Source organism: Gracilinanus agilis, chromosome 1, assembly GCF_016433145.1.
Source record: "Gracilinanus agilis isolate LMUSP501 chromosome 1, AgileGrace, whole genome shotgun sequence".
Taxonomy (NCBI): Eukaryota; Metazoa; Chordata; class Mammalia; order Didelphimorphia; family Didelphidae; genus Gracilinanus; species Gracilinanus agilis.
The window spans coordinates 231,189,674-231,211,012 of NC_058130.1; the positions used below are offsets into that span (position 1 = coordinate 231,189,674).

At 38.2% G+C, this 21,339-nt stretch overlaps 1 protein-coding gene across 1 annotated transcript in view; it reads right to left on the reverse strand.

Annotated features, from left to right (window-relative positions):
* Nucleotides 1–6,874: 6,874 nt before the first annotated feature.
* ACO1 (aconitase 1) overlaps nucleotides 6,875–21,339 on the reverse strand; it is a 72,388-nt gene continuing 57,923 nt past the window's right edge. Inside the window, exons 16-21 of the mRNA XM_044660555.1 lie at nucleotides 20,198–20,302; nucleotides 19,222–19,364; nucleotides 16,663–16,810; nucleotides 11,691–11,813; nucleotides 9,688–9,873; nucleotides 6,875–7,833 (exon numbers count right to left, since the gene is read on the reverse strand). Of these exons, the coding sequence (XP_044516490.1) occupies nucleotides 7,720–7,833; nucleotides 9,688–9,873; nucleotides 11,691–11,813; nucleotides 16,663–16,810; nucleotides 19,222–19,364; nucleotides 20,198–20,302 (819 nt within the window). The 3' untranslated portion in view covers nucleotides 6,875–7,719. The remainder of the gene's footprint in view (nucleotides 7,834–9,687; nucleotides 9,874–11,690; nucleotides 11,814–16,662; nucleotides 16,811–19,221; nucleotides 19,365–20,197; nucleotides 20,303–21,339) is intronic.

The following is a 21,339-nucleotide window of genomic DNA, read 5'->3' on the forward strand; positions in this document are numbered from 1 at the left end:
GAGGACTGGGATTGCTTTTTCCCTCTTTTTGTATACTCAGTACTTAGCACAGTGCCTGACACAGGTTAGGTGCCTAATAAAATGTTTATCAATTAATTGAACCCTGCACCTAGAGTCAGAAGATCTGGGTTCTATTCTAGCTTGACTCTTATTAGCTATGTGATCTGGGTAAGTCATTTAACCTCCCAATTTTCTCAATTGTAAAATGAAGATAATAGTAGTTATTCCATAGAATTGTTGTGAAGATCAAATGAGATAATATTTATAAAGCGCTTAGCACAGTACCTGCCAGAGTCAGTGCTTAATAAAATGCTTCCTTTTTCCCTCTTAATTAAGGATTCATATTTATTCCACTTGCATGCTATAGAAAGATACCTTGAAAAATATTAGGCACTAGGTTCCAGAAACAGGAACTTGCTTGTGACCCCAGCTTACTATTGTAGGAATCCCACGTCACCAGTAGTCTGGCCACGCTAACCCCTGCTTTCCAGTAATCATTGACTTTAAGCTTTGGAAGTGAGCATCAGTAAGGGGAAATCTGTTCTTTTTGTCTTTTGTCCTTACATCTTTCCCTAGTTGGGGTAGGCAGAAGGCAGCTAGCTGGCTCAGTGGATAAAGCATTGGACCCAGAGTCAGGGATGAGAGTTCATATCTGGCCTCATACACATATTTGCTGTGTGGCCCTCAGCAAGTCACTTAGCCTATTTGCCTTAATCCACTGGAGAAGAAAATGGCAAACCACTCCAGTATCTTTGTCAAGAAAACCTCATCCAGAGTCAAGAAGAGTAGGGCAATGACTGAATAACACGTTGAGAAAGGCGTATCAGCCGGTTAGCCACAACTCCCAAAGACCCTAAAAAAAGTTTAAAAACAAGTATGCTCTCACCTACAAAATTACAAATCTTTGGATGATCTGGGGTGCTGGTGGGGAAGTAAAATTTGGCATCAATCCTTGGCTACTTTTTGTGGTGAGACTGAGGTAACAACTTGAAGCAAGTAAATGCTGAAGAAAGTTTTCTTTCATGGGCACCTTACTGTAGCACAGTGTATAGGCCTGGAGTGAAGAAAACCTAAGTCCAAATCCAGTTTCCAACACTTCCTAATTGTGTGACCCATAACAGTCTCTTAATCCCCATTTGCCTCAGTTTCCTTATCTGTAAAATGGGATAATAGTACCCATATCTTAGGATTATTGTGAGAATCAAATGATATAACATTTATAAAAGTACCCTTGGTACAAGTCTGAACTTCAGTGACAATCTAACTTCATCTGGGTTCCTAGTGATGATGCCATAATGGGAGCAGAAGCTTTCTAATTTACATACACATACTAATCTTTTTAAAGAACCAGATGCCAGCTGAAAAACGTCACTACAGTTGCTTAAGGTTAGAAACAATCTGTGGGAATTCCATGTTCCCTTAGCAGTTGCATAATGTTGTAATAACTGGGGATAGGGAAATACTTTGGAACAATATACCCTTATGTAAGGGCTTAGTTACAGAATGTTAGTAGATTCCAGCAAAAAGAAAAGGGGGAGTGTGTGTGTGTGTGTGTGTGTGTGTGTGTGTGTGTGTGTTCAAAAATGTATTTGCAGAGAGATTGCAAATCATAGTTCAGCTTTTTTCTCCTTAGAATTCCCTGCTTTTCATACATTCTCTTATTCAATAAACATTTATTTAATGTCTACAGCAAAGCAGAAGAATGGGCTAATTTCTGGGAGAAATACAAGTTTAAATTAGATCATCCTTTTATACTCAACAGCAAAAAATCTTAGATAAGGTCATTAACTGTAGTTGTTCAGCCATAACCAAAAGTGATCTCATTTGGAATTCTCTTAGCAAAGATACTTTGAGTTGATCACCATTTCCTTAGCTAGCTTATTTTTTACAAATGAGGAAATTGAGACAAACAGGGTTAAGTGGTTTGTAGAGGGTCACACAGCTAGCACCTAAGGCCAGATTTGAACATAGGTCTTCCTAACTCCAAGACTGGGGCTCTGTCTGCTGGCACCACCTAGCAGCCTGTTTGTGACCTCATCTGAGGTTCTCTTAGCAAAGATATTGGAGTAGTTTACCATTTCCTTCTCCACTCCATTTTATAGATGAACTGAGGCAAATAGGGCCAAGTGACTTGTTCAGAGTTACAGAGCTAGTAAGCATCTGAGGCCAGATTTGAACTGAAATGAAGATGTCTTCTTGACTTCAGGCTGGGTACTCTATCCACTGCACCACCTACCTACCTGTCCTAGTAATATATAATAATATTACAAGATAAATGAATCAGTGAAATGCAAAACAAAGTCCTGAGGTCAAGGGTGAAAGGTCATTATAGCTTTGGGCAGCAGGATTGGGGGGCAGGTTCTAGGGAAGAGGTTTCAGTTGAGTTGGGAGTCAAAGTCTAGAGAGGAAAGGAGGCCATTTCAGGCATAGAGATGAACATGACAAAGGTGCAGAGGCAAAAAAATACAGTGTGTGCTTGTGGGGAAGAGTGTTCTTGTGTTTCTCATTAAATCTAGCCCTCATAAAGTAGTTGTTTTGTTTATTTTAATGTAAAAACTGCACTTTACAAAGTCTTTCTTAGATCTAATTTTATATACTGATCTAGAAAATTCCCCACCCCCCAACAAGCATATTTCTCTCAAGTCAAGAAATTGGGGCAAACATTGCTTTTAATTTTAATTGCTTTTTATGCCAAACCCATGTTGTTCTTCTTGTCCTCTTTCCCATTCCATTTGCTTTTAATTATCATAATGGGATTGGTCAGTAATATCATAGGACTAACCCAAATCACTTCTCAATCATTCACAAACTCTAGCAAGATCATGCTCTGAACTCAGCCCAACAAAGGCTGGACCACTCCATTTCTTAAAGGAAAGGCTCTGGAAATACTTGGAATAAACAAGTCATTTTACATACTATATGACTGTGGGCAAACCACTTCAGGCCTCCAGGCAAATCTCTAAAATATTGCTGAAATGCATAGGTAGAATGTTTTCATACCAGAAGTTCCCCACATTGACAGAACCCATTTATTCTTGGCTTATCTAGTCCTGGGTTTATCTTTGGCAGGGGCTAAATCTCTCAAAAGTCTAGGATTCAAAGTCGATATGTTGATTCTGTGATCTTTAGATTTGGAGGAAGAGGTAAAACAATTCTAAAGCTTCATGCACTGGGCTTTGACCTCACTAACCTGTTGGTCCCAGGATAGCCTGAGTAACCACAAAAAGCTCTAACTCTCTAACTCTCTATAAAAATTGTCCTATCTTCTCTTTCTCAGTTTTCTTTTCTGATTCATTTTCTATATCATACTCCATCATTGCAAGTATGCCCCAAGGCCCTCTTCTCTCCATACTTTTGGTGATAGTAATTCCCATAGGTTTAATTTTCTTTAAACAGATGAACCCCAAATCTATAGATCTAGCCCCAGTGTCTTCTGAGCTCCAGCTGCATATTAGACTTTTCAAACTAGATGTCCTATAGCCATCTCAGACTCAGTATATCCAAGACACAACTGCTATTTCCCTAACTCTTATCCTTTAAAATTTCTCTACTTTTGTACTATAATGCTTCCAGTGACCCAGGTTCCTAATTTCAGCTTTATTCTTGTCTCCTCACCCTCCTTTGCTCCATGTATTCTATGAGTTGACACATCTCAGGATTTCCAGCTTTTTATCTCTCCTTATCTCTCTCCTCATCTGGTTCTCTTCTAGTTCAGATACTCATCACAATGGCTTCAGCTGTTGCCTAAACATTCTCATGGGTTTGCTGCTTTCTCTCTCTCCTTTCCAATTCATCCTCTACACATTGTCAAGATGATTTTTCCTAAACTGCAGATTCTACAATGTCATTCCTTTCAATGAACTCTCACGGCTGGCTCCCTACTGCCTTTATGATCAGATATGAGCTTCTCTTTTTGGTTTTTAAGGACCTTCACAATTTGGCCTCAACCTTCCTTTCCAGCTTTATTATTATATTACTCCTCCTTTGTCCAAACTATTTTTCTCTCTGCATCACCACTCTTTGTGCCTTTGGATTATCTCTTTCCTATGCCTGAGATACTTTCCCTCTTCCTTACCAAAATCCAGTTTTTTTATTCAAATATCTGTTCAAGCTACAGCATCCACACAAAGCTAGTGACCTCTCCAATTTATTTGGCTTATATTTTCTATATATGGCATATTGTGTTTCCTGATAGGATGTATGAAGGCAGAGACTTTTTTATCCAGTGCTTGGCACATAATAGGTGTTCATTTATTGTTTGCTCTTCTTTTCAAAGAGGACCAATGACATCACTTTGTGAATTAGATTGAAGTGGAATTATGCAAAGTCATCAGTCTCACTCTCATTTTCAGACATTGAAGTCCAGTGGAAAGACAAAAGTTAGGACGAGTAGTGATGGCCTGGGATGCAGTGGCTGACCTTGGCGTCTTCAACGTCCAGCTAAGCTCTAAGTCTTCCACAATGTCTGCTTTAGCCACTCTCATGGCTGTTGGAACGCATCGTGCTCATCTGCCCATTCTGTCTTTCCATCTCTGTGGTAGACATCCCACCAAGTCACTGACAGGTTGAGGCCCGTCAGTTTCCCTAAACCCAGTTTAGCTAATTTGTCAAGTGTGGCTGCTGTGCCTGCTATAGCTTCTTGGAGTCTCAGGTGAAAACTGGGGACAAGTGGACACCAAAGCAGGATGAGCAGCCCTCATACCAGAAATGCTAGCCCTCCTTCTGAATACCCCCTAAGTGTTTAATAAATACTTACTGAAAGATGTCACAGAATGGGCTAATTTATTAGTGTAAGAAAAAAAATAAAAACATTGCTTGTTTTTTCTACTTCTCTCTCTAGACAGTGGCACTATAGTAGAAAAAGGATGCTGTTACTTTTATGTTTGACAAATGGTTTCTTTCTATTACCTTTGGACCTGTGGGGAAGGAGGAGGTCACCAGAATCAGTGGACTTCCACTCTTGATAGCCAATGGTTGAAAACCTATCTGAGTAGCATCAAAGACCCCTTTGTAGGAAGAAAACCTGGTCTGTTTCACCAGGCCTATTAGCTCTACTAGCTCTATGAATGTTTATACACATGTCAGATTTTTTCTTAAGCTTTCAGAGAAAAACAAGATAAATATCAGATACTGTATCATTGATTCATGTGTTTACATCAGAATATAATGGAAATACTGGGTTCAAAGTCAGAAGACCTGAAATCTAGTTGGTACTCTCAAAATTTGCTATTTATCTATGGGCAAGGAAACCTTTGTGGTTCCCTTTTATAAAATGAAAGGGTTGGTGTAGATCCGTGATGGGCAAACTTTTTAAAGAGGGGGCCAAAGGAAAGGAAATGCTCATCTGTCAGTCTGTTTCTAAGGTAACTCCTTGGAAGTTTCATTGTATTGTATCCTACTCATTGTATTCATCAGATTAGAAATAATGTCCCACAGCCAGATAGAACATTTCGGGGGGGCCCCATCTGGCCCGCAGGCCTGTAGTTTGCCCATTACTGGTGTAGATGATCTAAGGTTCCTTCTAGGTCTATCTCTGCACTAGTCTATAGAAAATATCCAAAGGCAGGGAAAAAAATGTCATCTACCTAAGGAGCCCTAAAAATCATTAAAAAATTTGGGTACAGCAAATTTAAATGCAAAATACCAAACATAACTTATGTGTATCATTTCTGGTGATCTGAGCCAGAGATTTAAGTAAACAGAAGAATGCTGAATTTGAGCCTCAACAGCTTCATTACAATATGATATTAGATAGTAAGTTATACAATGTTGTCCCAAATAGCTCCATTTTTATGTTTAAAATGAGTGGCTATGTTTCATAGAACAGAGGAGCTCTATCATTAGCGCTGCTGCAGGTTTCTTGACTACTTATAGACCAAGATAACGTGGGGAGAAAGGTGACGGAGAGGGAAGAACACTGGGCTTGAAATCTAATATGAAAACTTTACTCCTTAGTAACTATGTGATCTTGAGAAGGACATTTTACTTCTTGTATTTTGTTGTTCTAATCTGTAAAGTGAGGCATGAGGCAGGCTAAAATCCCTTCTAGTTTTTTTTTTTTTTAAACCCTTACCTTCCATCTTGGAATCAATACTGTGTATTGGCTCCAAGGCAAAAGAGTGGTAAGGGTAGGCAATGGAGGTCAAGTGACTTGTGTGTTATTTGGAAAATTGGGAGGTTCCATTTAGAGGTATTTTGGGGCTCATTTAAGCTTTAAGATATGTAGATATATGACAAACTTCCTGTAGATGTTTTGGGGACTTTGGAAACTACATTTCCCATGATTCCTCTTGTAAAAATGGAGGCAGACAGGAAGTGTGATGATGTAAGAGAAGGATATAAGACTCCTGGCCTCATTGGAGGGGGGCCTCTTTGCTACCTGAGCGGGCTCGCCAGTGTAGGTGAGAGACAAGATGGGAGGAGATAGGTACTGGCGGGCAATTTGAATAGATTTTTACAGGCACGTGGACGATTTATCTCTATCAGCAGTGGCTTTTATTAAAATACTAATTTCCCTCATTATATCAGACTTTATCATTTTTAAAAATAACACTTGCCCAGGGTCACAGGGCTAGGGAGTGTCTGAGGCCAGATTTGAACCTAGGACCTCCTATCTGTAGGCCTGACTCTCAATCTACTGAGCCACCCTGCTGCCCTCCCTCCCCCAGTTTTGATAGCATCTCAGACTTTTTTGTTTGTTTTGTGGCAATATGGTTATAGAAATAGAAGAGAATTTCATCTTACAAGAAAAGAATTTTGAAGGTCATCCAGGGTTTATAATGTTGAGAGACAGTGACTCACTTCACCCTAAACAGTTTGTTCCAAGGATATAGCAACATATAGGAAGGAAAATTTGTTTCCAAAGTTAACAAGATTTTTTTTTTGAAAATAGATTTAATCTTATTCAAGTTAGAAATGTTTTCTTTCCATTCTAACCACTCTCTCAGCATCCCGCCATCTCATTAACATTTATATACCCACTCCAACATACATCAATCCCCATTCTCACAAAATGCAAAACAGCTTCTGCAGGAAAAGATAGAAAAGTTCACTGTGTGTTTAATCTGTAAAAATCTCATTTCAAGGTCAGATCTGTCAAAGATGTTCTAATCCCCTGATTTTGCAAGCATGTTGAGGGCTGAGGGTAAAGGAGAAGAAGAGCCAAACTGAAATAATCATTGAGATTCCAAAGGTGAAAATTTTTCTTTTGTTTATGATCAATTAATAATGCTGATAAAACATACTGTTAAAGGAGGATACCATCTAAAAAACAAATGTCTGTGAAGAAGAATCCAATTCCAGGTAGGAACAATAAAAGACACAACAACTAGGAAACGTGTGTGTGTGTGTGTGTGTGTGTGTCCCCATATTAACAAAAAGAATGAGAATAAAAATCAAACACCCAAAAATAGTGACTCCAAGGGAGCCCAATTTTGCTTTCTTGCATTAAGAACATTCATTCACACTTATTCTATCCATTAGCTCTGAAAAAAAGAAAAATAAATTTAAGTGAATCAGATTTTGTGCATTGAGGAATGAGAAAAACAACAAAAACAACCCATTTCAATGCACACTCTAACCCAGTGTCACAAACTCCAAAAAAAGTATGCTCCATCAGGAGGCACTATTCATGTTAGGGTTTATAATGCATCTAGAGCCAGTGATTATGGTATGTTTTTGTCCTGATTAGAGGAGATGAGTCTTGACGGGAGTATAAGCCTACTTGGCCATTTTACGAATCATGTAGTTAAGGATCCCCCCATTGCGGAAATAAGTGAGCTCCACGTCCGTGTCAAGCCTCAGGACGGCCTGGAAGTCCTTCCCTGTATCCAGCTATGAGAACCAAAGAAGAAAATGATTATTAAAAGAAATAAAAATGGAAAAAAAAATAATAAAGCACCTACTGTGTGTTACATTGTGCTAAGGATATGGACAAAAATGAGAAGAGTCCATGACTTCAAGGAGCAAACATTCTACTGAGGGGATAGGGACATATACATAAATAAGTAAAACCTAAGCTAAATCATTTTTAAAAACCACCCACCCACACACACCTACACACAAAGTGAATAATGAGAGCAGGGAGAGGTCTAACGGCTAGGGGAGTTAGAGGTTCCAGGGGACAGATGTGAGGAAGAAAAACATGCCAGGTGGAATATTGTGCATAGGAAGCAACAAATAAGCTAGTCTGGATGGGGCAGAACATATTTGGAGGGGAGTCACGTAATCAACCTAGAAAGATAAGTTAGAGCTGAACATATGAGCAACCAGTGGAGGTTCTTGAGCAGGAGAGTGAGATAGTCACAAGCCTACTGAGTACCAGGCTCTGAGCGAGGTGCTGGGGATATAAAAGAAGGTAAAAGATAGCCCTTGCTCTCATAGAAGCTCATAGTCTAATGGTGAGACCTGTGCTTTAAGACTATTTATTGGTCAGCTACATGGAAGATTGGCTAGAGGAGACACTGGGTATAGGGAGGTAAAGATAAAATATATCTTACTGATACCATTAATGGAGGTTCCACTCACACCATTCTATGGGACAGCTAGCCAGTTCTGTGGCATCCGAAGCTTAGGCAGAGTAGCTGCCTTGGTCTTCTTTCCCACACAGAGTCCTTGGCTCTGTGTCACTGGGAATGGGCCCTGTGAATCTAAGTTCAATTTCCCTTTTCTCTGAGTCTGAGAGGAAAGAACAGGAAGGACATTCTGATGGCTTACTTATTTAGGGCAATGGCTGGTGGAAAAAACATGGATAAGGACTCAGTCAAGCCTCAATGGGAAGCTGCTTCTTTGCATGACAAACTGCCATTTTCAGAAGAGTTGCTATAAAGGAAGAATGCAAAGTGGAGAGTTCCCTCCATTTCTTCATGAGTATTTCACAGTCCTTAATAGCAATGCCTTAAATAAAGCAAACCAACAATGGGCAGTATATGGCTTCAAAGCAAAAAAAGAAAGAAAAGGAAAGGAAAAAAAAATCTTTCAAATGCCATCAAAGAAACTTGAGAATGTGTGTTGTTTACAGGAAAGTTTTCCTATGCACAAAACTTGTCATTTGTCTAAAAGCACATTTTAATGGAACATTTATGAAAGTTTTCCTTGTGAAAAGCTTAGTTTGTATTTATCAGTAGAGAAGACATTTACCTAGCAGCCACTGTGTACACTGCCAAAAATGTAAAAACCCACTTTGCTGGGAAATGATTTACAGTGGCCACAAAAAGGCATAAAAGCAGTCAAAGAAAAACCACAGTGGGCTTAATTAGAACTGACAACAGATCTCAAAAGAGCTAAATAAGTATTCTGTTTTTCTTTCTTCCTGAAAACCCTTTTAGTTAGTGTTTCATGGCAAGTGGTATTGAGGAGTGAACTTAGAATATATAGGTTATGGAGTGGGATAGGTGAAATGAGTTTGTGGGGAGGAAATCCAAAAAAATTTCAGAGGGTAAGTACAAAATCCAAAGTATACTATGGGAATGAATCACAAAATCCAATAGGTATCAGATCTGCTATGTTATTTAGGCAGAAAAAAGAAAAGCAGATTTCAGTAAAGTATCTCTGCCTGCTCCAAATCCTTGATGTAGTTTTAGTTTCTGAGTTTGAAAGACTGAAATATGAATTCCCCCTAAAAGGAAGATTGAGTCCAGTCTAGAGAACACACTGTAATTTGATGTGATCAAGAATAGTCCAACTTACCCGAATCTGGATTTTCATTTGTGGCTTGAGGTTTTCTGGAATGATGATAGTGTAACGCTCCTGTCCTGTGAGTCCAAGCGTGTTAGCATTCTCCTCAGGGAGATATTCCAGAGGGATGACTCCCATCCCTACGAGGTTGCTGCGGTGAATTCGTTCATAACTCTCAGCTAGCACAGCTTTGATTCCCTGAAGAGAAGGGGAAAAAAATCTCACTTCATTTCATCTTTTCCATGTCAAAACACACAAGAATACAGAAACCTTCTTACATGAATTAAGCACATTTAAAATCATGATAACTTTCCTACTTTATTCTTTATAAGTAGTGTCTGAGGTAACTTTTGAACTCAGATCTTCCTGACTCTAGGTCCCACATTTTATCCATTGCTCCATCTATGTATCATATGGGACTTAACAACTTCTCCACCCATTATTATCATATTACTTCTTAAAAACAAAAACCTGACTATTCAAAGCCCTGGGAAAACTTTGTTGTTTTAAGTAGGCAGATATTCCAGATCCCTGAGGATTTATACTTTACCTTTTTAAACTGTCTCATTAATGGAACATGTTTTATAACATGTTGAATCCTTTGTCTCTTCATGTCAGTGTGTCATTAGCCAGATGAACTACTTTGTGGCTGGGCTTCAAGATTCCATTAGAATCCTTTCACAAGCAGAATTTACAAACAGTAGGTTTAAAGATAATTTAAAAAAATACACCCTTAAAGTTAATTCAGGAGCCAGAAAACTCATCCTTGCCAAGATAAACACCTAATGCATTTTTTTATTCTTCCAGGAATCTGTATATGAAAGGAATGTAGTTTGTGCAATTCCTTATACTTTGGCCAAGGAAAATGCTTCCCACAAGATTTATTCAGTTCAATAAACACTTTTGTTATACTTTCTCTTTGTGAGGCTTGTGATATACTTTCTCTGTGCTTGTGATACAAAAACAAAAATGGAAACTGTTTCTGCCCTTCAAAAGAGTGGGAGAGAGGGACAGAAATTCTGTCTGTCTACCTATCTTTCTGTTTGTCATCCATCCTTCTTTCTTCCTTCCTTTCTATCTACCTGTCTCTGTCTGTCTACCTATCTCTCTCTGTGTGTATATCTCTTATATATACACGTATGTATTAGAATCTTTTCATAAGCAGAATTTTACAAAAAGTAGGTTTAAAGGTAAACCCTATATATTTGCATACATTATGCACATATTAAACACACAAAATATATAAGAATAATTTTGGCTGGAGGGAATAGGGAGGTGCAGAGTATTAAAAACTGAGAGGATATCAGGAAAGTCCTCATGTAATAGATGGCACTTGAGCTGAGACTCGAAGGGACAAAGATATTCCAAGAGATGGAGAGGTTGAGGGAGAACAATCTAGGTATGGAGATGGCTTATATAAAAGAACAGGAGAGCTGAAATGTTATACACAGAGGATAGCAAGTAGGCTGGTCTAGCTAAAATATGTGAGAAGATTAATGTGAAATAAGTTGGAAAGACAGGTAATATTGAAAGTGCACGTTTTTATGGTGCTTCAAGTTTGTAAAGTACCTCCTTTGTGTTATCTCATTTGATATTCATAACAACCATCTAAGAGAGGTACTGTGTTATCCCTATTTTACAGATGAGGAAATGGATTGAGTGAAGTTACTTGACTTGTTCAGGGTCACAGTTAGAGCTACCAAACTGGGAAGGACTTTAAATACCAAAGAGAGGAGGCTTGTATTTTAACCTAGAGTCACTTGAGAATTACTGAACCTTCTTCAATAGGGGAGTGATATGTTTACCTTCTTCAAATAAAGTAAATGTCAGGCTTTTGCTTTTTTTAAACTTGCTTGTGTGGGTCCATACTTGATCTGAAATCTTCCATTTTGTGAAATCGTAGTCTTTAAATGTTCGTAGAGGAGATATTTGTAGAGGGAAAGATTAAGCCTGCCATGACTATTTGAAGGAGGCTGCTACTTGCATAATTGTTTCATTCTCCTTTGCATGCTTACCAACAGAAAAGGGCCCTTGGCTGCCCAGTCTCGAGAACTTCCAGATCCATACTCTTTTCCAGCTAGTACAATCAGAGGGACACCTTCCTTCTGGTAGCGATCAGCAGCATCAAACACATCAAGCTGAAAAAGGAAGGACACAAAGTTTTTGAAAAAATTATTCAGGGCAGAGAGTATGTGCATTCGCCCATGAAAATAGTAGGGACAGAGAGGTCTGCTAAGGCTGGGTAGACCTAAGGTGTCTGGATATGGATATAGACATGGAGCCATCACACTGATGAGTAAAAAAGCAGTCTCTTACCTACCCAACCCAAACAGGAGTTTGGCAAATATTCAAATAGACTTTGTGTGGATACAAAACTAAACACAAAGTAGCCAAAAACTGTTTTGAAATAATCAAAAGCATCTTTCCTTTTAGTTTTATGTACCAATTACACAATCACGGCCAGAAAAAAATCCAAACCAAAATGCTGATGTTCATGAGGGGAAAAGGGAGTGACAGACAAAAGATTAAAATGTATTATATATGAAGTATTCTATTTTGAGGTTACATACATGAGCCAGATCTAATCTCTGGTGTCAAAACAATGAAGCAGTTATTTTTACTGGCTTTGAAAACCAGAAAATAAAATCCTTTAAGAGAGAGACAATCCTTTATAAGAAAGAAATTAAATGAAGAGGTTTGTCCAAAGTATCAACTTGGCTTTTTCATATTAGCATTTTCGGAGACTGAAAGTTTGTAGTTAACTCATGCAGCTTTATAATAATCTAGGTATGATGCTATGTTTTCAGATGGAAAGAGAAAATGAGTGCACACATTATTATAGAAACAAAAATTTTAAAAAACCTCTTTGCTTTTTGTCCTAGAATTGATGCTAACTATAGGTTCCAAGGCAGAAGAGTGGTAAGAGCTAGGCAATTAGGGTTAAGTGACTTGTTGAAGGTAACACAGGAAGTGTCTGAGGCCAAATTTGAACCTAGGACCTCTGGTCTCTGAGCCTGGCTCTTGATCTAGTGCACTGCCTAGGTGTCCCATGAAACAATATTATTTTGATGAGTTCATTCTTTTTTTTTTTTTTTTAAACCCTTGTACTTCGGTGTATTGTCTCATAGGTGGAAGATTGGTAAGGGTGGGCAATGGGGGTCAAGTGACTTGCCCAGGGTCACACAGCTGGGAAGTGGCTGAGGCCGGGTTTGAACCTAGGACCTCCTGTCTCTAGGCCTGACTCTCACTCCACTGAGCTACCCAGCTGCCCCGAAACAATATTATTTTTTGATTGCCAAAACTATGATCAAACAAAGCCAAAATATTTCTAAAGTCTTATCAGGAATAACAGAAACAATTTGCCTAACACTTATTTTTATGCCCTCATTTATTGAACATTAAGATTATATATACATTATTTATAAACAATGACATTTTATAGGCTTAATGCTTTAAAATTTTTTAAAGTACTTCTGTACCTATTTTCATTTAATCCTCGGAACAACCTCATTGAGACAGGTAGTATTCATTTATCTAGCTAGCTAGCTAGCTAGCTAGCTATTCATTCATTGACTCAGTCTAAGTGTCACCACCAGGGCTTTCCATGCTCTCTGCATTCTAACCAAACTGAGCCTAGAGTACTCAGTAGGCGGGTGCTTAATAAGTGTTTTGTAAATAACTGATGCCGCTATATCTGGAATACTTTGGTCATCACACTGCAAGAAAATAATGGTTCTAGAAATTGAAGATGAGAAACTTTTATTATTGCAAAGAACTGGAAACCTATCAATTAGGGAATAGCTGAATAAATAATAGTAAATGAATATAATAGAATTTCATTGTACCATAAGAAATAATAAAAAAAGGCAGTTTTACAGAAACTTTAGATGACTTACATGAGGTGATGGAGGGTGAAGTGAGCAGAACTGGGAGGTCAGTTTATACAATAAACAATAATATTGCAAAGGCAGTCAACTATGAAAGAGTTAGAAACTTTGATCATCATAATGACTAAAAACAATTCCAGAGGACAGGTGATGAGACTGATTATGTTTTTTCTCTTAAGCAAGCCACTTTATATAACAACTTAAATAAGTGACCTTCAGTCATGTTTATAACATATGTTTGTATAGAATTTTAATGCCTTTTCAAGTATTCACTGAGGCAGCTAGGTGGTATAGTTGATAAAGTGATGGACTTGGAGTTGGGAAGACCTGAATTCGAATCCACTTCATCCAGTTACTAGTTGTGTGACCCTGGGCAAATGACTTGACTGCTGTCTGCCTCACCTTACTCATCTGTAAAATGGGATAATAATAGCCCTATCTCTTAGGATTATTGTGAGAATCAAATGATATAATAATTTTAAAGTGCTTTGGAAAACTCAAAAATGCTATATAAATGCTATCTCTCTAACTAAAGCACATCTCTGAAAGATGGCAACAGTTGGCTAATATTTCATTTGAATGATTATGCACATAAGAAGTTGATACAAAATATTTATAAAGCAATATAGCTGCAACTCAGACTAGAATTTCCCTTAGTTATGAAATATTACTTAGTTTGCTTTTAAATCAAATTAATTTGAAATGTCTAAACTTTCAAAACAAGAAGTTTAAAATAATGAATCAGGGGCAGCTGGGTAGCTCAGTAGAGTGAGAGTCAGGCCTAGAGACAGGAGGTCCTAGGTTCAAACCCAGTCTCAGCCACTTCCCAGCTGTGTGACCCTGGGCAAGTCACTTGACCCCCATTGCCCACCCTTACCACTCTTCCACCTATGAGACAATACACCGAAGTACAAGGGTTAAAAAAAAAAAAATAATGAATCATATTCATTTGTAACACAAATAAATTGTGGATTAATAACAGCAACCACAACAATAATAATAGCTAGTATTTCTATAGCACCTACTGTGTCAGGCACTGTGCTAAACACTACACAAATATTTTCTCATTTGTTCCCCGCAACAATCCTGGGAAGTAAGTGATGTACCCATCTGACAGTTGAAGAAACTGAGGTAAGCAGAGGTTAAGTCACTTCAGGATCATACAGCTAATTAAAATAATAACTGTGAATGAAATCTAATCCATGCTTGGTTTTTCAGGACATGATTTCTCACTAAGTACATTCTCATTTGCCCTCGTGTACTCTTCCCCACCAAAGAGAAAAGAACAATCAAAATATATTTTTTAATCTTTTCCCTTCCTTCTTAGAATCCATACCGTGCATTGGTTCCAAGGCAGAAGGGTGTAAGAGCTAGGCAATTAGGGTTAAGTGACTTGCCCAGGGTCACACAGCTAGGAAATATCTGAGGCCAGATTTGAACCTGGGACCTCCCGTATCTAGGCCTGGCTCTCAATCCACTGAGCCACCCAGCTGCCCCTCAGAATAGTTTCAGAGATGGTGCTGACCTATATTGCTTTATATGCATGTGTGTATACAGATACACACACACATGTTTGTATATAAAACCAAGAGAAACATTTAAATAGGAAAAATTAAAAAGGAAAAAAATAAACAGGTATATGTATACATTTGTAGTGGTAGTGGGAGTTTCCTCCTCTGGGTGTTCCTTGTGTCAGTGAAATAAGACATCTGGTCCATCTACTACTTACACTCAAGCTCTCCTCAGCTGCATCACTGTGGAGTAGAAATGAGCCTGAGTTCTTGAGGGCCATGTGAGTGGAACACAGGCAGTACAGCGAATTCTCTACTTGGAGCACTTGGAAAAGCTTCACGTGTGGTATGTACAACAGACTGCACCAGCCACTACCTGGGTCAGTCCAAGTATTGCCAGTGGGATGGCCACCAGGTAATTAATCTTCTGGCCACAAATAATGAAACAGTAGAAAATGGCTCTTAGTCCCATATGGATGCCTCCCTTCTGCTTACACATCAATAGTGGCAAAATGAGAGCTTATGTTATTCATAACATTTAGTGGGGGACCATTATTGGAAGTGCCTTGATGAGGAAAATTGTTCTGACAATGATAGTGAATATTAACTATAGTGCACTTTACATTTCACAGCATTGCATATAGTATATCATTTGATCTTCACAAAAATTCTGTGAATTAAGTGCTATTATTATCAACTCCCATTTTAGAGATGAGGAAACAGGCTGAGAAAGGTTAAGCAACTTGTCCAAGGTCACACACCTAATAAGTATCTAAAGCAAGATTCAAATTCGAGTCTTCCTGACTGCAAGTCCAGAACTCTATCCACTATACCACCTAGCTTATTCAGTCATCATTCATCAAGATTAAACTAAAAAGTCAATATTCATATTAGACATTAAGTGTCATTGTATTATAGATGTAGGCCTAGAAAAGATCCTAGAGAACAACTTTCTAAGACTGGGGATTCTTAATGTTTTTTGAGTCATAGACTCCTATGGCACTCTAGTGACCCCCATGAACTCCCTCTCAAAATCCTGATTTTAAATGTATAAAATATGTAGTACTAACAAAGAAAACAAAATATGCTGAAATGCAGTTATCAAAAATTTTTTAAAAACAAGTTTATAGGGGTAGCTGGGTAGCTCAGTGGAGTGAGAGTCAGGCCTAGAGACAGGAGGTCCTAGGTTCAAACCCAGCCTCAGCCACTTCCCAGCTGTGTGACCCTGGGCAAGTCACTTGACCCCCATTGCCCACCCTTACCAATCTTCCACCTATGAGACAATACACCGAAGTACAAGGGTTTTAAAAAAAAAACAAAACAACAAGTTTATGGACTCCCAAGTTAAAAACTTCTGGTCCAGTCTCCTTACACAGTCTAGTCTACCCCTTAGTAAGTCTAGTCCAACCCCTTACACATTTTATCCTTTACACCACCACCAGTTTAAGTGTCTTGCCCAAATAAATGTCCAAGGTGGTTTTTGAAGCCAGGTCCTCTGATGACACAGCCATTCCCTTTCTCCCATGCCATACTGATTAAGCAAAGTCCAAAAAGCCCTATTTGAAGGCAGCAGGGAAGAGAATACTTACAGTTTCACCAGAAGGCAGATGTATGGTTTGTGGTGCTTGTTTATTCAAAAATTTGTTTAACAAGCGAATATTAGCAAATGTTCCTCGAGCCATGACAGCATCATTGCCTCTTCGAGAACCATAGGAGTTGAAATCTCTGGGAGTCAAGCTAATATTAAAACAAATGAATAAATTAAAAAACCCGAAAAATTGAGGGAGTTTATTTTACTGAAAGCAAGTAAAGTTTCATTTAATTTAAGTAGAGAAAAGCAGCAAATAATAGTTAGTTATTCCTCTAAGTGTGTTTGTTTTACCAGACTAGGGAGGGCAATTTCAGTTGTCTATTTACTGTGCAGGTAGAGATGAAAGAAAGATGAGAGAAGGAAAGAAGGACAAGGCCAACCTGCAATATTCTTCTAAGGCCACACCTCTACCGGTAGTTCCCTGAAGAGAATCATTATGCAGAGGACAATGTTATTCTATGAATAATCTCAGCTCTGGAACAGAACTGTCTGAGGTACCTTAAAATTAAATTCTCTTTGGCAAGGAGAATTTGTACTACAAAGAAGGGGTAAATAGACTTGCTTAAGTCATAAATGAGGCTTTGAGGCAGTGGGGACAATTAGCCAGGTTCATAAGCCTAGAGTATGAAAGTATAGATTGTGGACAAAGAGTAAACTTAACAATGAGTGGAACCCAGAGCATTATTCACACTCTATCTTCAGCTTCTTCAGGGACATTGGCAAGAAAAGACTGGTGGAGATTATATGGGATGACTTCAGAACAATCAAAGAGGCTACTTTACAGGACACCTCGCCTAAGTTTTAAGCAGGACAGCTCCATGTTTGTTGTTCAGAAGCAGGGAGGCATCATTATTAATGTGGGATTCACCAAAATGATACTAGATTTGGGAATTTTCAAGATAATCTCAAGAAAGTCTAAAACTCGGTTTATAATGATATCTATTCTTTACTATAAAATTCACTCCTACATTCAGTCCTCCCAGATGGTACATGTAACCAGGCAATAAAACAGAACACAATATATTAATTGAGCTGACTACAAAAACAAATAACTATTTCTCAAGATACTGGAAATGAGGAGATATAATATTAGTAGACTATATCTTACCCATTTTTTTAAACTGTTATTTTCTGTCTTAAGTAACAACTCTAAGACAGAAGAACAAGGCTAGGCGAATGCGGTTAAGTGAGTTATCTAGGGTCACACAGCTAAGATGTGTCTGAGGCCAAATATGAACCCAGGTCCTCCTGATTCCAGGCTTGATACACTGAGCCACCTAGCTGTCCCCTCTTATCCATTCTTTAAGGACTAGTTCAAGTGCTACGAGACTATGGTTCTTTCTTCCTACTCAGAATTCATTACATGTATTACCATTTAGCATTTAATTATGATAGCAATTAATATATGGAGATCATTAAAAATTATAATAATTTACAGTGCTTTAAATTTTTACAAATTACATTTACAAAGTACATTATCTCATTTGATCTTCACACTAACTCAGGAGGCTGAGTGTTATAAATATTTCTATCAACCCCATTTTAGAGATGATTTGCCCAGGGTCACACATCTTTCTAAGTAAGTCATCTGTCTTGCAATGTTCTATCCATTGCACCATGGAGCCAGATTTTAGTCCATTTTCTATGCTGCAACTTTGTAGAAGTTAGGAAGTGTTCAATGAAGTGTTAGTTGACTATATGTAAACCATCATATCATCTGCAGAAAAGCAGTACTTTCCCCCTTATTTTGGAAGATTTTAAATGCCAGACTAAAGGATATGAATTTTATTCCAGAGGCAATAAGGTGTTACTGAAAATTTTTGAGTAGAACCTGGGGGTGAGGGGAATTGTTTTGATTTTTTTTTAACCCTTTACCTTCTGTCTTAGAATTGACCATAAGTACTGGTTTCCAAAGCAGAAGAGTAGAAAGGGCTAGGCAACTGAAGTGGTGACTTGACCAGGGCCAGATAGCTAGAAAGTATCTGAGGCCAGAACTGAATCTAGTTCCTCCTGACTCTAGGCCTGGATTTCTATCCATTGAGCCACCTAGGTGCCCCAAGGCAGTATCTTTTTTAATGGAGGTTGGGCAGAAAAGGGAATATACTTGGCAAGAGTGGTATAATGGAACCCCCTAAGCTGAGTTTTCGATGCTAGCTATATAAAGGAAGGGAGTTTCTGATAGGTGATTCTTCTAAGTAGTCTTTCCTTGGCTGATTTCTGGGTAACAAAAACTGGTTTGGGAGGAATCAGGAATAGCAGTTGAGGAAAGTAAAAAGGAAGTTGGTTAACTTGCTGAGAAGTTTCAGTAGTACAGCTACTCTTCAGGAGATAGGATCAGAGGATCACTGAATTTGTGAATTAAAAGAGACCAGGAAGTCAAAGAAAGAAGAGTTAATTTCCAAAGCACAAAGTTCTATGACCCAACAATTAGGGGATTTATCAGTACATTGCTAACTATACTGAATGAGAAGTGGCATGGTATCAAGAAAGGAAATTATCATCCTTATTTAACCTCTTTTTTCTCCTCATGGTCTCTCCCTAATTCAAGCATACTTACCCTCTGTTGGTTAAGTATCGAGCAGCAGGACTATTTCTTGCAATATTTCCAGCTGGAGAAATATGATCAGTTGTTACTGAATCTCCCAGATTTAATAAGACATAGGCATCTTTTATAGAGTTAAGAGGTGGAGCATCTTGAGTCTAGAAAAAAATAAAATCATCCAGCATTTTGAGAAAGCTCTTTTTGGGCCCAGTCATTAATCACCAATAATAACAGACAGATCAACAACTACAACTTCCACCATTGCATCAAAGCATCAAGCATAGTGTTTCACTGTTCCTTCTTTCCTCTAGAGCAGTGAGTCCCAAAATGGGCGCCACCGCCCCCTGGTGGGTGCTGCAGCAATCTAGTGGAGCGGTGATGGCCACAGGTGCATTTGGGGGTGGGGTGGTCAACAACTGTAAGGGGACGGTGATAGTATGTGACAGGGGGTGCTAAGTAATATTTTTTTCTGGAAAGGGGGTGGTAGGCCAAAAAAGTTTGGGAACCACTGCTTTAGAGGTTCTCTTTAGAGTATGTACTAAAAAGTTACATAAATGCTTGAATCAGATATTTGTATAGAGGGGTAGCTAAGGGCTCTACTGAAATGTATGCCTCCAACTTCATCTACAAGCCTTAGTAGAGGAAGGTAGGTCACAATATTTTTAACAAATTAAGTCACAGCTCAGCAAAGCTTCTCATATACAAGGAAAAATTGAGATTCTTCTGACTTCTACCATTTCTAATCCAATAAGTATTTTTAAGTAAGCAAACTACATGAGTATAAACTCTTTAAGACAGGATCTGTGTCTGCATTTAACCTTTTATCCCAGTGTCTGGAAAGGGCTCTGCATAAGTTTTCACAAGTTTTGCTGCTGAATTTACTCACTAGCAATAGAAGGAACACCCTTTTCTCATAGGTTTTAAATATGAAGGAGTTTAATACTCCACTTGAGATATGCCTTCCTACAGAAGCATTTAAAAAAAGACTTACCAGGTTTTCAAAGAAGGGTGGAGACTTAATGTATGTAGACTTGGGGTCCCAGGAATATAGTTTATCTGATGGAGCCTTTAAGGCATTCCAGCTTTCATTCACTGTCTAAATGAACAAATAAAATAAATAGAATCACATTATATTGTTTAGTGTTAAGATACTGGGGAAAATGTTAAATAATACAAATATTAAATATGCAGTCAGATAGAACTAGAGTTTTCAAGGAAACTGGCTGATCTAAGTGTCCAAAGTAGAAAATAAAAACAAATTCCATTTATATTTAGCTCACTGATTGTTAACACAATGTCATGAAATTGAACCTTCTAAATTATATGGAAAATAGGGATAGGGAATATGATTTTATGAGTATAGGGAATTCTCAGAGGAGGAAATTCATTTTAAAATGCATATCAGCATTTTCTCTGGAACTTATAGTCTTAGAAGACTGCCTACAACATTGAGAGGTGAAGGGTCTTGAATTCATACAGTCACTGTGTCAGGCCTGCAATTCAGGTTTTCCTGACTTCAAAGGTAGCTCCCTATCAACTATATACCACATTGCCTCTTCTAGTTAAATATATATGTAAATAATGATCTGGATTATTTCAATGCATAAACTGTTAACTCTCAGCAGAGGGTGGAGGATATCATTACTTCTGGAAACTATATCACATGGCCTTTTAGATGACTCAATGCCATTTTTCAAACAATGGTTTCACTGTACTAAGGTTTGGGGTGAATAGCCTCCAACTGAAAGCAAACTTGATTTTCTGCACAAGCAATCCTAATTCCTAAATTGTTGAAGGGGCCATAATTTGGAAAATGATGCTTTCCAGGATCACTAGAATATTCCATCTTAAAAATTTTAAAGTGCCAGTTACTTGGGAGGTGGCGTACACTTCAATGCAACTAAGGAATTACAAGGTGACAAATACACTGGAAAACTTAAGACCTACTTCTTTATAATATTACATATAAAAGAGACAGAAAAGCATTTATTACAAATAGCTGGCTTCTTCAACATCCTTCTCTTCTACCCCTTCCCCACTAAACACTTAGCCTTATTGTTTTTGTCAATCTGCTTACTTCTACAAGGTCTATTTTTAATATTTTAGATGCTTATTTCAAGTTAAATAAGACAG